This window comes from Fusarium oxysporum, chromosome VII (genome assembly GCF_013085055.1).
Source record: "Fusarium oxysporum Fo47 chromosome VII, complete sequence".
Classification (NCBI taxonomy): domain Eukaryota; kingdom Fungi; phylum Ascomycota; class Sordariomycetes; order Hypocreales; family Nectriaceae; genus Fusarium; species Fusarium oxysporum.
Window position 1 is genome coordinate 1,396,273 of NC_072846.1, and position 16,074 is coordinate 1,412,346.

Genomic DNA, 16,074 nt, shown 5'->3' on the forward strand with positions numbered 1-16,074 from the left:
TCTCGATTATGCGTCGTGCGTTTGAGGGTTTGTATGTTTGTGTGTAGTTTAGGTTTGTGTATATAAGTGTGAGAAGTTTGATAGTATCTCCTGAGTGCGTGAAGCCCTCCAATGCGGTCACGACAAGGGTATCAGGCCAATCAGAGTTCTCGTTAAAAGCGATACCTCACTCTCGCCCATCTTTCGCCCAAGGTTTAAGTAGATGTATGGTAGGACCTTAACAGTCACGCCCCCTGAGCTCCTCTATAAAGGGCGCTAGCTGTTAAAGGCATAACACTGGGGCGGGGTACGCCTTGGAGGGCTTCACGCACTCAGGAGATTGGGGCGGTTCTAGCTTTGTGTGTTAGCGGCCTTTGACTATCCCTTCGATTGTGTTAAGGCTCCAGTCGGGTCACTACAGGGATAACTAACCAATGAATTCGCGAAGGTTGATAGGTACATCATCTTCCACCCATATTACCCTGTGACTAAAGTCCTTGCGATCTTCAAGCTACAAAATAAAACCCCCTTGTTACTTTTATTCACTTACTAATTGCCTTGCGTATATAAGTTTCCTCACGTAGAGTCGAGGTACGTGGGGTTAGTGGGGCGTTATACCTAATGGAGCCTTAACATAGTCGAGGAGATAATCTTCGTGATAATGACATTAAGGCTTACCAAATTTTCAAGTTTCGTTTTTTGTTATTTTTATGCTTAGCTATCTGGTGAATCTTTCTCTTTGTATGTGCGTTGAAGCGTACAAAGAACTCAGAGATTGTAAGTTAGGGGGGATGAAGACGTGTACTTATAGATTGGCTAGTCTCGAGCCTTGACAGTGTAGGGCAGAAGAAGCGAGGTGAAAGATCGCAGTGCCTCGTCCAGGATCCCCTCAATGCTCAATGAAAGCATCACTTCAAAAATAAAGTTATTGGCTAAATGACTGGATGGAACCCACTGTGGTCACGTTCCGAGCGCGATGCGACGCGATGAGTTTATTGATATAGACTCGGGCTTACCAGTACGGATTTCGCCAATAAGAAAATAAACAACAAATCTGGAGTGAGGGTTAATGATGAAAGAATGACGCAAGACTAGGTTGCCTCTGCCTTGCACCGATTTATATGCATACATGGCTGTGCGACGAGAGGCAATAGGCCATCGAATCCGGTGAAGAACACAGATGGCTTCCCAAATGACGATGCGTATGTGCCGTCAAAGGCCTCAGCATCGCTGGATCCGCAGCCGATTGCGTTAAGATTTTGCTCGTGATGCTTTTCAGGTGGCATTTCTTTTGTTGGGGATGCAAGGCGGGCTCCGAAAATGCTATTGCAGTAGCACAGAAGGGTGCTCGGGCAGTGTCTCGGTCACCCTGGCCACCTGTGGACGCAACGTAATGCAGGAGCGTCTGTGTGTACGATTAACGTTGTGGATCCTTGTCCCTTGTCTCCACCACTTACTTTCATGAGTTGCATCGTCCCTCCTCTACGGCTGAGTAGCTCATCGAATGGCCTTTAGGATATGATAGAAATTTGTATATCCCTCCACGTCCCCCTTATAAACCACACGATGCGATTTATAATACACTCGGTCTGTTAATATTCTAATTGTCACTTTAGCTATATTGCGCCCTCTATTTGTGCAGTGCCTCGAGAGTAAAAATAAAGTTGCTAACCTTGAAAGTAATATAAGTAAACGTTAGCTATTAAACTGTTAACTCTTTACAATAAAGAAAAGAAATATATAATAAAGTATAGCTGTTAGATTAACTTTAGAGTAACTAATAGCTTTAGTTCTTTTTTAATATATTATTAGATATAATATATCTAATAATTAAGTAAGTTTGATAAATAGAGTAATAACGTAGTTCACAAGCGAGTTGGCCAGCATACTGTGCAGCTAATAATAGCTTACCCTATAGCATCCCCAAAGCGTAAATAAATTAGCTAAAAATTAAATAAGTTTTTTTTCCTAAAATAGTATAGTTAATGCTATTAAAAAGTATTTTTAAAAGATTTTAAAGTATTTTAATTTATATAGAAAACCTTAAAATACAGCGTATTTTACAGTATAAATAGACTTTAAAGTTTATAGCTATAAGTTAGCTTATGTTAGAGCTTATATATAAGTTATTTAAATCTTAACGTACATGATAAGCAAGTGGGCCATCCAAGTAAGTGGGCCAAAAATCCCTCACCTTGCAACATTTCTATCTGATCAGATAATTCTCAACCACCAAGCATGCCGAACTCTTCTACTGAGGCTAGAATGCTTCTTGCACTTCAGGCCCTTCAAAATAACCCCAAACTAAGTGTCCGACGCGCTGCAGATACATATGAAGTTCCTCGCAATACCTTACGTCGCCGCCAGAATGGCATTCAATCACGACGCGATACTACCCAGAAATCACGCAGACTATCTAATCTAGAAGAAGAAATAGTAGTTCACTTTATTCTCGACCTAGATTCGCGAGGGTTTCCTCCGAGACATTCTTTTATTGAAGAAATGGCCAATTCTCTCCTCGCTGACCGCAAGGCGCCACCCGTCGGCAAGCGCTGGGCTCATAACTTCGTTAAACGACAACCAGAGCTCAAGACGCATTTCTTTCGTAAATATGACTACCAGAGGGCCAAATGCGAAGACCCAACTGTTATTCGCAACTGGTTTAAGCTCGTACAGAACACAATCGCGAAGTATGGTATCCAATCAGAGGATATCTGGAACTTTGATGAGACTGGCTTTATGATGGGTGTTATCTCAAGCGGCATGGTCGTCACAGGTTCAGAAAGGCTTGGAAGACCAAAATCAGTGCAGCCTGGGAATCGTGAATGGATTACAGTCATTCAAGCGATTAATGCGGAAGGCTGGGCGATCGAGCCGTTTATCATTGGAGCGGGCCAATATCACCTTGCTAACTGGCATGAAGAACCTACCCTCCCAAACAGCTGGGTTATTGCAACGAGCCAAAATGGCTGGACAAATAATGAACTAGGCCTTGAATGGCTAAAGCACTTCAACCGATGCACAACTGACCGATCAGTTGGTTCTTATCGTCTTCTGATCCTTGATGGCCACGAAAGTCACCACTCCGTCGCTTTTGAGAAATATTGCCAGGAGAATAATATCATCACGCTCTGTATTCCAGCTTATGCATCTCATCTACTTCAGCCTCTTGATATTAGGTGCTTTAGGCCACTAAAGAAGGCATATGGTCGAGAAATAGAGCATCTGATTAGATGCTCTATAACCTATATTTCGAAGACCGAGTTTTTTCCCGCCTTCCACGCCGCCTTCCAAGCCACTATAACCGAAAAAAATATCAAAAGGGGTTTTAGAGGAGCTGGGCTTGCTCCTTTTAACCCGGAAAGCGTGATCTCAAAGCTTGATATGAAGCTGCGGACTCCAACGCCTTCCGAGGAGGTTGCTGAACCCTTAACCCCATGGGTTTCAAAGACCCCAAAGACAGTTCTTGAGGTCCAATCTCAATCTGCCTACTTACAGAAACGAATCAGAAGACATCATAGCAGCTCTCCAGAGTCACTTATTCAAGCTGTGAAGTGTTTTGAGAAGGGAACAAGCACAGTCTTGCATAAGCTAGCCTTAGTAGAGGCTAGGATGAATGACCTTGAACAAGCAAATGAGATACTTAGTCGACGCCGAAGGGCAAAAAGAACCCGATTACAGAAAGGAGGGGTGATGACTGCAGGGGAATCAAGGCAAGTAGTTGATCAGATGGATGTAGATGCGCAGGTAGTGGCCGAATCGTCGAGAAGTAGTGGTCAAGAAAGGTCGGCGCGACCGGGTGTTCGGCGCTGCGGTGTATGCGGAAAGACTGGGCATAATGCAAGGACCTGTCAGGTAGTGATTGAGACGTCTAGAGGAGAGTATAGCGAGTAGTTTTAATTAATTAGGTAGTTTGTGGTGTTTTTATTTTAATTTTTACCTTAAGGGTATATAAGAAGTGGCCCACTTACTTGGATGGCCCACTTGCTTATCATGTACGTTATTATTAATTTTTATAACATTTAAATCTAGGTATCTCCTCTCCTACCTAGGAATGTGTTGTTACTTTTTGAGACCCACTGTAAACCCTTATTATTGGATGATCGGAGAGGCTCGCCTTAAGACGGTGATCCGAGATGAATGGACCGCTAAACAGGCCGCCGACAATCTTGAGCGCCAGTTGGCGGGTTGTTTGGCGCCCGAACCAGGTCATAGACAAGCGCTGCCGTCCCAGACCAGCTCAGAGGCGTCTGGTTCAAGCATTGACCGCTCCATCCGACAATACGCTTGAGGGTCAATATCGGCGACGGGACAACGCGATGGACGCTGTCATTGCGTACTGCATCGTTGACGAAGGGCAGACTAGCTCTGCTCTAGCAGTTCACTCCCTCCTTGACCTGGTTCGATATGCCAACGAGATGCGTCACCCAGCTCAGCTGAAAGGGGCTTGCGTATCATCGCAAGTAACGCGTCATCGTGATTCGAGATATCTTTCACATGCTAACCGCAATGCTGGTCTGTGTACGTCTTTGGGTCCATCAGTATTGACTGTAGCGTCTGATCTGATGACGTACAGATGTTCTCATTGCGTTGAAAGGATCAGCTCGACCGAAATTGCATGTGAAGCTTCATCTCCCAAGATGCTTAGCCGCGGCAGAGTTATAAGATTCAACATGCTGCCGACCTGTCATCCTCTGCTCAACATATTCTTTCCCAAGATTTCTGAATAGTTTAAACAAGACCTTACCAAATCAAATCCTACAATGTTTCTCACTTCAACTCTTTTCATTATCGTCACTCTCGGTGGACTCTTTGGCAAATCTGTTCTGTCCCAAACTCTCAATGACCCGGATGGGCTTGTTAATTTGCGGAACCTCGCTAAAGAAACAGAGAGAACGGCAGCCGACAAGTCAATTCCGATTGTTTTTGGTAGGTATTACACGTATTCCCGAACACAACTAACAATGCAACGAAGTGCCTGGATTCTCTGGTTGGGGCGCACCGCTGTTCGGTGCTCTCAACTACTTCGGCGGCGTAATTGACATCCCGAATCTCCTTGCCGATATGGGATATACAGTTATTGTTGCTCCAGTTGCTCCAATCTCCACCAACTGGGAACGCGCTTGTGAGTTATACAGACAGCTCACTTTCGGAAAGTATATTTCATCACTACCTATTCAACCTTCTTAGCTAATTGCTATCAGGTTCAGCATAGTTAACTCGGCGACAAATTCCATTGACGAGGTCTATGACGTAGACGTTGATTACGGCACTTACTTTGCTGCAGATCCAGCTCACGCTCCGGAGAAGACCAGTACCACAGGCAGGAGACGGGCAATCCAGTTTTCAAACTCACCAGACTTTCGCAACTGGAAGTGGGACCGCGATCGCAAAGTTCATTTTGTTTGCCACTCTCAAGGTGGAAACACAGTACGCTATCTCATTAGTCTGATGGCCAATGGCGCCGGAACTTTGCATCCCACATACTTTGCCGAGGCAGGTAGAGATGACTGGATCATCTCTGTCACAACACTTGGGACCCCTCACAGAGGAACAACAATCATAAATGCCCTCGAAAGCTTTCTTTCCGTATGTACTTAAGCCCTCGGTTCCTGGGCCGTCAAGCCTTCAAAGACTAATGAAAGGTAGCGATCGAGGCAACAGGCAGTGGGCCTGGTCGCAAGACTCTTCGCTACAGCATCGTTCTATCCTCCAGAGAAGAGGGCTTATGATCTTCAGCTTGACCACTGGGGAATCCGCAGAAATTCCGGAGAAACCTTCCAGGGCATGCTCGCCCGTATGGAATCAGTTAACGGCTCTGTGTCGAAATGGCTGAATTCCAGCAACAATGGTCTTTACGATAACAGCATCGAAGGAGTTCATAATCTCTCCCTGAAGGCAATCAATACCTCAGAAAATATCTATTACTTCAGCCTATCCTTCCATGCAACAGATCCATTCCCTGAAGCCTGGCCTGAGTGGGGTAGGGACGCAATAGACTCCTTTCCCACCAACATAGAGAGGTTCGTTCGGGAAGTGACAAGAAACATTCCAATCATCGGGAGGCTGGTAGACAGAATAATCAGCGCCTTTACTAGCCTTGGATGGAGAGTCATCATTAACGTAACCAGTTTCCGCTCTTTCGTGGAGTGGGTTACTAAAGCAGTGATAACTAGGGTTCTCCAGGAACTGGGATATGATCTCGCGCTTCCAAATCCAGGAAGATACATTCCGCGAAAAGACGTCATACCAATTTTGCTACCGAGTGTCTACGCAATGGGAAGCCAGGAGCTCACACAGGTGCAAAGGGACATCCTAGGGCCCAATCTAGGAGACTGGTATCAGAATGACGGTATCGTTAACACCGAGTCCATGAGCGGTCCCGATAACTTCGTCAGGGGCATCAACTCCCTGCCGGATCTCAACTTTAGTGTCGACGGAAAGCGGGGGATCTACTGGCATTTAGGCGTAAACGATCAAATGGACCATGCAGATCAGATTGGCGTTTTCATAGAGCAAAGCACGGTGAGGCTGCGAACTCTATGCTGCTCATGGTCTTGCTAACTTTGAAGCAGGGGAACCTCATGAAAGAGATGTATCTTAATATCGCGAACCTGATATCACGGCTGCCGGTTCATTAAGGTGAGTTGTTCCCTCTATTTGGCCAGGCAGCGCCGGTTCCCAAAGGCATATGACGTTAAGAAAGAAGTCGCTACTTGCGCGCCCCACGGGCGATCGGAATGTGGGATGAAATCGGGATCAAAAGAACGCAGCTGCAGAGAGCGACGCTGCTTATCGGCATTTTTGGCCTCTACAAGACCTTTGTAGATGCCACAGTTAGGGCGGGCTGTGCCGGTTGCACCATGGCCGTGCTGGCGAAGGGAGCGGAAGTGGTCCGGCGACCAGAAGAGGATATTGTCAGACATTACGTGTATTCGGTCCATTGATCCAGATTGATATATTCATGTTGTGTTTTTTGTTGAAATCTACCACTTAGAGGTTTTACCATTTCGGTTGTAATCTTAAAGTATCCCTGCTTGCACGTGAGACCCCAGCACCTGTTCAACAGATATCCACGAAGACGTAATATGCGATATCGGCAGTAGGTTAATGACCCCAGCTTGAGAAAGTCTTGGGGGTAGGGTTAGCCTTAGGTATTAGCTAGGGTTATGTTAAGTAGTATTACGTAGTATTCGGTAGGAAAATAGAAAATGCTAAGGTATGTTTGTACCTTAGGGTATAAAGTAGAAAGATACCTAGACATCATGAAAAAGGTGACTAGACATGGGCGTAGAGAGCTGACCAAAACTACTTTCCATACACTATACACAATCTCAAGGTCATTTAGATATTATAAAAGCTCATTTTATCTTTATTCCTGCTCTCGTTGTGACGTTATCGCTCGTATTAGTTGTGAACGTCGTCGTCGCTTCACCAGCCCGTAGCCAATCAGAATTTCGTGGTCAAAACTAAACCTGATTCGATTTTCGTGGTCAAAACTAATCCTTCTTTGAGCTAGCGCAGCATGTACCCGCGCTAAGTCTGTTTAGTCAAGTAATCTCCACATCTGTGGCCTTAGGGGGTTCACTGATGTATTTGTGTAAGTACTTTGTTTGCTTCATGTCTATGCGTCCTAAACCTGTCACCTATTCTTTGTGTTCAATAGTGCCTGTTGAGCCTTCGAGTATGGATCCGCCTCTTCAATCTGAGCTTGGGCGTAAGAGGCGCGGACGACCACGCCAGTACGCTACACCCCAGGATAAAACGAATGCAAACGTAGAACAAAGGCGAACAAAGCGGCAGAAAGCAACTTCTGCCAAGAGGGACCAACAACATACCCATTTCTACGACGCGAGTACTTCATCATCACTACTGCCTATTCCACTTCAAATCGATGGTGGAGCCTCGATCCAACGGTCTGATCATCGATTTGAGAATACCAGCATGATATCAGAGATTCCGTGTCACGCCCCGGAACTTGATGGTCTAGATATCTCGCACCTCCTTCCTCCACCTACGCCTCCACTAGAACCATCTTTGTTGCAAGAGTCCCCTTTAAGGAATGATGAAGATCCAGGAGTACCGTTGCCAGTTTTGGGACTTTTGGAAGGTGATACAGAGGGCCTTGCTTCAACAGCCACAGCTCACGATGCCGAGATCTCGTCGCCCGCTCATCATGCAGACTACGAATCTCGAGTGAAACGTCTTGGACGCCAGCTGGCGCAGCAGTTAATCAGATTTCAAGGATGTTGTGCAGACTGTCATCGTTCAGCAAAAGCCCAGCACGACCAGGTCCAAAGGGAGCATATCGGCCTTGCTGCTTACCTGGAAAGCACTGCAGACATTTGTCCTGAGATCATAAGCTCTACTCGCATTGCATCTCCAGAAGATGGACTTTCTGAAAAGTTGGGTAGCTTAGACCGGCGACAGGTTTATTGTGGTCTTGGCTCTGGGGGCCACGCGTCCCATATCTGCTTGAATGAGGACGAACGAATCACGCATGTTGCTGGAGTCAGCTTTGACGTGGATAGCGTCACAGGATTTCCCAGCAGCCTTGCTATTGCTAAGCAAGGAATTCGATGGTCTCCCACCCAGATGCCTGTTTCAGACCTGCAGTCGAATCTTCATCTCTGTCCGAGAGAGGTACACTATCTGGATATGGCGGGAAACCAACGCCGAGTCCACCGTCCTGTGCAGCGAATCCCGCATTACACTTTCGGTCGCCTCATCGGATTTGAAGATGTGTCGCTCTATCTGCTGTTCCCTAACTTGTACCGAGAAGAGCAAAAGTCTAGTCGGCTCCGGGATGAAGATTTTCGCACATGGATGGACGGCCTGCTGCTTCCTATCATTCACAACCATTACAGTAATTCCCATGTCCAACACTACCCCTCGAGCTATGATCACAGCAAGCATAACGCTACCGCTCGCGGCATTGAGACGCTTGCCCAAAGAGTGCATCCAATTGCTCGAGAGCAACAACTCATGTATTACCTCCCACCTGAGTCTTTGGGAGCTGTATGGGCTTCCATTCAGCTTGCAGTTCAGAGACCTGGATTTCGTCACTTCCGCGACGTTACTGTTCTCCTACAAGCCAAGAATCTGAAGGTCCTAACGAAGGACATCACTTGGTCACAAACGATGGCACGATTTCAGAGTTACTGGACCCACTCGATCGATGAAGAGTATGTTACAGCGGAATTCTACTTCGATGTAGGAAAGGAGACTTGCCCTGAACAGGCATCTCAAGCTGCGTCGTTCGGTGATGACGCGATAGGTGATGGCGATGTCAACAATTCGACGTGTGTTCCGGTTGGCACGCTTTTATACAAGCGTTGTTGTCTCCAATCGTACGCACATCTAGCACAGAACGACGTCAGCGCCCAAGAAACTGAGAAGCAAATGTTCTATCCTTTCAGCATGCTCCACGATACTGGTAGCCTGACTATTGAGACGGGTCAGCGATCCTTACGACGCAAAACTGGACTTCTGTATACTCAGTTCTACCCCAGTGTGAAAGAAGTCTTTGCGGCAGGGAACGTTTATCCATTTACCAACACCGCGATCGAAACACTTGCCTTGGACAAAAGGTTACGGCGAACTTGGGAATTAGTCGGGGGCGCCCTCAGTCATCAGCCGGCAGCTTTGATGAAAGCATACTTATATACTAAGCTCCGTTGCCACTTCGCTTTGTTGGGGTCAACAAAAAAGTCGTTTGGTATTAGGGAAGAACATCGTGTCTCCAAAGACCTTCTCAATGCTATTGACACAGAATTCCATTCTCGGCAGCTGCAAGATGAGCGTTTGACGGTACCGGCCAACCAAAACTCTCCATACTACGACTTCACAACAGAAACTGTGCTACGCTGGTTACGATGGAATATTAATAAGTTCTGTGTCGGATTTGAAATGGTCTACAGCCTTCAAGACCCTCACTTCGTGACATGGGAACATACCCGAATCATGCTCATGTTCCTCCGATGCCTCCAGTTCTCGTACTCTGGAGGCCTCATACAAAAGTCTGGCGGTTGTTGGCAAGATGTTCGACTTCAACCCGATGCAAACCAGCCCGATGGACTCCGACGGACTGAAGGTCTCGGATTTCGTCACACTATGGAGACTTACGGGTATGCGTGGTTTCTAGACAAAGTTGATTGGGAAACGCTCACTTTCAAGCAACCTCATGCAGCCTACATGATGTTCAACAACCCGTCCATGCAAGCTGCCTACCATGCTCGATACCGTCAAGTTCGAGATGTACGTATTGATTTTATCCGAGTGGATAAGGCTCGACAATGGATGATTGAGTTCAGCTCGGTTCCTGACTGCCTACAACTTCTGGAGAAATACCTTCAACAGCTTTGCTTGTGTGCTTTTCGAAAAGATGTCTTCACCTACATTAAGTCTGTGTTGCATCCCGATCACGTGGAAGCAGCCCTAGCGGGCGAGGTACCTCTCTGCTATGACAGTGTGCACGATGCTCTGGCTGAGCGCCACCGCCCGCCCCAGCTTGCGTATGGGAACCGATTAGCAGTCAAAAACATTGATGTCCTATTTGCATGGCTCTGGGAATGGAAAGATGGCCACTTTGAACGCAAAGGATGGAAAGATAAGCCGTACCGTATGCTATTTCAGCAAGGTTTTCAGGCCGTGAAGACCGCTCGAGGTGTAGACGGTGCTCGAAAGTGGCGGCAAGAGTTGAAGAAGTCATTTTTCAAAAGCCATTGGATGCTGCCCTACCCCCAGAGCCAAGGGTTTATGCGCAAATATAAGGAGACCAAGGAATTTGTATGGTGGCCCAGCTTTCACCGTGGACTTAATTCATACTACACACAATTGCAACAACTTGGTTCGCTTGCGCAGCCACTACCAACATCCAATATCAAACATCATCCGAGTAACGGTTGGGAATTATCACCAGGCTACTTCACGAATAGTCATATGCCATATGTTGTGCACCCAGAACAGCAGTTACTTCGCATCTCTCAGGATGAGTTGTTAGGTAAGCTGGTTAGCCTTCGGGAGCAGAACTTGGCTTCCTCACCTCGGAACATGACGAGACCGTCAGTGGCTGTCAGTGAATTCAATATCTCCACGCCCGACCATCTAGGTACTACCGAGAAGTGGTGCGCGAGAAGGCGAATGTATGTGCTGAAGACGTTCGAAGAAAGCGAGTCACCCGGTGAGTGCGCCGCCTTTCTCCGGAAAGCTCTTGAAAAATACGAGCTTCTTCAACACCATCAGCGAAATCTACGCCGAAATCGCCGGAATCATGCTTCTAAGCGACTAGAAGTCGAATCGGATTCAGACCCAGAAGGCGATGATGATTCTGAGGCCACCTCAGATGAAGAAAGCCTTGAAGTGAAGCGACTAGAACAAGCAAAAACAGTTCGGAACATCGAAGCCCGCATGCGAGAGCTCATCACCCAGCACCAGCGAAAAGAAAAGAGGTGGCCAGGAGCGTACGACAATCTTCTGAGAGAGTTCCATCATAAGCTACAGAGAGTTGAGTGACCAGCGCCTTGCGTACTATTATCGGGAAGCGTTCCGTGACGACGGTCATTTCACGAGAGAATATGGCCACCAGACCTTGCCGCGAGACGTCATCAAAACGACCCCTCTACAGCGGCAAGCCATGCAGGACATCATTAATGCGCTGCAGAGGCAGGACAAAATGGCAAAGGAGGGTGCAAGCAGCGACGAGAATGATGAAGGGATGGATAGTGGGAGCGATGAGGAGCGTGACGCCGAGCTGAAGCACACCATCCGTAAATTTTACATCTCGCTCATCTGCCAGACTGTCGGAAGCAGGCCATTCCGGTCTGCCATCTTGAGCTTCTGTGCTATGCTCAGCCGGACGAAGGCTCTGACGCGCCGGGTGGATAACGAGCAGCACAAGCGGTGCACATGGCGCGAACCAGGGAACTTCAACAGCAATCTATCGGCACTCACCTGGACTGCCCAGCTCATCCTGTTCGACTTTGTGTGCTTCCAGAAGCAGGACGACGAAGACGGAATCCCCGATCTGCTGGATCAAATGTGCAAGAAGTACTTTCAGCAGATGGCGGAGACACCTTTCGGACATGTACTGCAATGGAGGCTATATCTCTTTGCGGCCTCCCGCACCAGTCTTACCAAGCACCAAGCCCGCTGGTCCCTTGATGGGGAAACGGTCGACTATATGGGGACGAAACTACACATGGAACAAGTGACACAGCTGGTCGAGTCTGAGTTCCGCCAGGCGCACTCGCTTCTGTATGATGAGCTCTTGTTTGGAATGAGGGATGTTGCTCCGATCGAGGCATGGAGGCTGCACGACGATCTAGATGTAGACGACTACGGCGCTTCGTGGTTGACAGACGAGAGGAATCGCGAGATACTGGTGGGGACGCATGACGCCCTGCTCCGACAGATCGAAGAGAGGGCGGATCTACGGCAGGTATTCGTGCGGCTGGATCCAAACGGTGGGGTTCGCCTCTGCCCCAAGGCGATAGCTATCTATGAGGCGCATGTTCAGGAGTTCCTCAAGAGGATACTGGCACCCATCTCGGTTCCCTCGGGCCCTCCATTACGCTCCCCAGAACTACTCTCCATCACGTACATCAACACGGGTGCCCGCCGCCGATCGGTATTTCTGTGGGAGAAGATGGTCATGATATATGTGCGATACAGTAAAAGCCAGGAACAGACCGGGGAGGAGAAGGATAACATCAGGTTCCTACCCCCGGCCGTTGGAAACCTCCTCTTGACATATCTCGCGTTCGTGCTGCCCTTGCGTCAGGCCTTTCTACGTCAGAGCAAGCCGGGGGCTCTACTTTCGCCATACCTATGGTCAAAGCTTGGTGGCGAGGTCTGGAGGGACGGTATGGTCTCATCCTGCCTCCGGAGGGCATGCGTGCGGGCAGAGGTGCCCCAGTTCCAGGTGGCATGGTGGCGCCAAGTTGCTGCTTCCATTACAAAGGAGAAGTTCAGCGCCAGGGAGCAGGCCAATTTCGACATGGGTGAGATCGCAGCGTCTGAAGAAGTTGAGGATGAAGCGGATCTTGCGTACCTTGCCGGGATGAGCAATCATAGTTTCCGGACATTTAACTATAGCTATGCCGGCAGCACGACCTTGACCGTGACAAGCTCACTTCACCGTGCCTACCGAGCGTCTCAAAGCTGGCGGTCTCTGTTTCGGATCGATCAAGTGCTCCAGGGTAAGCGGCCGCCTACCGTATCGGATACACAAGCTCAAGGGCTACTCAATGCTTGCAAGAAGGTACGGTTTCGTGCAAGGCCGGCTGCCAAAGAAGATGGAATCACCGCGGCCGCCCGTAGGCTGCATAACGACCCAGAGCTACAGTTACGTCGCCCTGGTCAGCGGGATGCCATGCTGGCGACCATGGGTCCACGTGCACCTGAGCAGGTCATCGTCGTTCTTGCAACGGGTTCGGGGAAGACATTGGTATTCATGGTCGGAGCCACCCTGGCGGGAGCTGAAACAACCATTTTGATCCTTCCCACTGTAGCCTTACGTGGTAATATGCTCGGGCGCCTCGATAAAGTCGCACTAAAGCACCATATCTGGCGCCCAGGCTCGAACAAATCAGCCCCCATCGTTGTTGTATCGGCCGAGGCAGCTTGTACAGAAGCGTTCCTAGAGTATGCCAACCGACTGTCTGATAGACAGTGTCTAGATCGGATCGTGATCGATGAATGCCATCTCACTATCACAGCAAGCTGTTACCGACGAAGTATGTCGCAGCTAGCATGGCATGTACGGCAGATTCGTACACAGACTGTCTGGCTGACAGCGACACTGCCACCAATCTATCAAGAGCTTTTCTTTGAGCACAATAAGCTCGTGCGGCCGCATATCGTCCGAGAGTCAACAAACCGTCCTAACATCCGATATATCGTCCAGCAAGAACGTGGGCTAGGCAATCTATGTGAGCAGGCAGCTTGTCTTGTACAGTCTTGCTGGACCCGGACAGACCTGTTCAAGAGCGAGCGGGACCGGGTCATTGTATACTGTCCGACGAAGGATCTCGTGGCAGAGCTTGCTGACATGCTCGGCTGTCCGTCCTACACAGCCGAGTCCGGCACAGAAGAAGAGAAGATGGCGATCATAGAGCGATGGCTAACAGCAGCCGATTCGCCTATCATCGTGGCGACGTCAGCGCTGGGTCCTGGGTTTGACTACCCTCATATTCGATTGGTCATTCATGTCGATGCACCGAGCCTTCTGACGGATTTCTCTCAAGAGTCAGGTAGAGCGGGTCGGGATGGCGAAGTAGCCGAGTCGATCATTTTACTTAGCGCAGCCTGGCAGCCGCAGTTAGGTCGACCTGTAGCAGCAGACAAAGAGGCCATGCAACTGTATCTTTTGCAGGAATACTGCTCGCGCGGGGTCTTGAGCCAATTCCTTGATAGCAAACCTGACTGGCGGTGGTGCATGGAGGGCGATGAGCTCTGTAGCGTTTGTCCCAAGCATCATGCGCAATGCCGACCGCCTACCCTAGAGTTCCATCTACCGCGGCCCCTACGTGATGAGACTGAAGCCGGACAGGACGAGGACAACGGCAGCGCTGACCTTACCGTTAGCGAGATGATCTTTACTGGACCTGCCGAGGTGCTCCGTCAGGACCAAGTACGTGATGAAGAATTGAGTCGGTATGAAAGAGATCTTGAGACAATGAAAGGCTGCTGTCTCTATTGCCGCGTAGAAGGAAAATCGTTTGAGCATACCGTAACAGCTTGTGCTCGACGTTTTGATTGGATTCGAGCTAAGCAAAAAGCACTTCGAGACTGTCAGAGCAAGAAGAAGGAATGGATGGACCGGCACGCTGTGTGCTGGAAGTGTTACCAGCCGCAAGAGATCTGCCGAGCTGCGGATCCAGAGTACGAAGGGGACAACTCATGCCAATACCCAGATATGGTAATGCCTCTATGCTTTGGCGCATTTAGTCGACCAGGCCGTACTAAATGGTTCTTGAAGCATTTTAACGAGTCATTTAAGACATGCCAGGAATACATGTTGTGGCTTGGTAAAGGTGCCTCTCTTGGCGGTAGTCGATGTGTGAACGCCAACTGTGTAGCTGCTCTTTTACTGGGAGAATTGGAGTAGGGGGACGGGAAGGAGAAGTATTACTGTTATTTATAGTACATGCTTATTATTATCTTATGAGATCATGCATTTATCATTAAGAGAGTGAGTATAAGTACTAAAATACATTTAGAGGATAAAGTTTTAATTCTCTTTGGGAAAAATGACTAATAATATTATATAAAGAAGTAAAGCTCTAGCTAGTTACCACATAAAGGTATTAAATAGATACAGTTATTATTATTTAACTACTACTGACAGTTTAGGAGAGAGTTAATACTAGTTAATATAACCTTAACCCTAACCCTGAGGCAAAAGGTTGATCTTTCTTTAAACCGGGAAGTTAAGAGACTAGTGGGTGTTTTGAGGAGTTATACCGGTCTTATGATAGAAGGTCAAAGTTTTTATATCAATAAGAAAGTTAAGAGGGTAGAGTGTAAGCATAGGTCAAGAGTTAAGAGGGTTATTGATAATGATTTACCCGTTACCCTAACCCTAACCCTAACCCTAAAGCAAAGCCTCAAATTTTCGTTTGATCAGGGAAGGTAAGAGGCTAGCGGGTGTTTGAGAGAGTTAGGCGAAGGACAAGGACAAGGACAGACTGGTTGGCTGTTGTGCTAAGCCTGAGCTAGAACTTAGACAAACGAAACCTTGACGGTAGCCTTTACCCGTGAGTGTAACCCTAACCCTAACCCAATATCGGGTTAGGGTTAAGGGGTGAGGGTAAAGGGAAAGTCAGAAGAAAAGGGAAGAAAAAGGTAGAAAGTAGAGCTAACTCTAAAGGTCTGGAGTGGCTTAAGAGGGTTAAAGAAAGGAGGTTAAAGAGAAGGGAAGGGTAACTGAGGTCTACTTAAGAAGGGGCAGTAGCAGAAAAGTTAGACAGAAGAGTTACAGGTGAGGGTTAAGTGGAAAGCAGAGGAGGTAAGTAAGTCAGGAGTGGAGGGTTAAGTGTAAAACAGTGCTAACCCGCACGGGTTGGGTTTAACTTTAGGTAAGGAGAGGAAGAG

The 16,074-nt window shown here is 48.0% G+C and overlaps 5 protein-coding genes across 5 annotated transcripts; all 5 read left to right on the forward strand.

Annotated features, from left to right (window-relative positions):
- Nucleotides 1-4,742: 4,742 nt before the first annotated feature.
- FOBCDRAFT_139185 (lipase) lies at nt 4,743-6,543 on the forward strand (the record flags this gene model as incomplete). Its single annotated transcript, XM_059608035.1, has 4 exons — nt 4,743-4,908; nt 4,955-5,135; nt 5,184-5,568; nt 5,629-6,543. The coding sequence occupies 4 exons, from the start codon at nt 4,743-4,745 to the stop codon at nt 6,541-6,543; spliced, it is 1,647 nt and encodes a 548-aa protein (XP_059467512.1).
- Nucleotides 6,544-7,599: 1,056 nt separating this feature from the next.
- On the forward strand, nt 7,600-11,735 carry FOBCDRAFT_241727 (uncharacterized protein; the record flags this gene model as incomplete). The annotated part of the gene is made up of 3 exons (XM_059610388.1): nt 7,600-11,441; nt 11,482-11,666; nt 11,704-11,735. The coding sequence occupies 3 exons, from the start codon at nt 7,600-7,602 to the stop codon at nt 11,733-11,735; spliced, it is 4,059 nt and encodes a 1,352-aa protein (XP_059467513.1).
- Nucleotides 11,736-11,824: 89 nt separating this feature from the next.
- Nucleotides 11,825-12,607, forward strand: FOBCDRAFT_138667 (uncharacterized protein; the record flags this gene model as incomplete). The annotated part of the gene is made up of 1 exon (XM_059608003.1): nt 11,825-12,607. A coding segment is annotated over one exon (783 nt), but the record flags the coding sequence as incomplete, so codon positions are not given.
- Nucleotides 12,608-12,631: 24 nt separating this feature from the next.
- FOBCDRAFT_114337 (uncharacterized protein) lies at nt 12,632-13,027 on the forward strand (the record flags this gene model as incomplete). The annotated part of the gene is made up of 1 exon (XM_059607723.1): nt 12,632-13,027. A coding segment is annotated over one exon (396 nt), but the record flags the coding sequence as incomplete, so codon positions are not given.
- Nucleotides 13,028-13,717: 690 nt separating this feature from the next.
- Nucleotides 13,718-15,088, forward strand: FOBCDRAFT_241728 (P-loop containing nucleoside triphosphate hydrolase protein; the record flags this gene model as incomplete). The annotated part of the gene is made up of 1 exon (XM_059610389.1): nt 13,718-15,088. One exon carries the CDS (start codon nt 13,718-13,720, stop codon nt 15,086-15,088), a length of 1,371 nt encoding a protein of 456 aa, XP_059467516.1.
- Nucleotides 15,089-16,074: the final 986 nt, after the last annotated feature.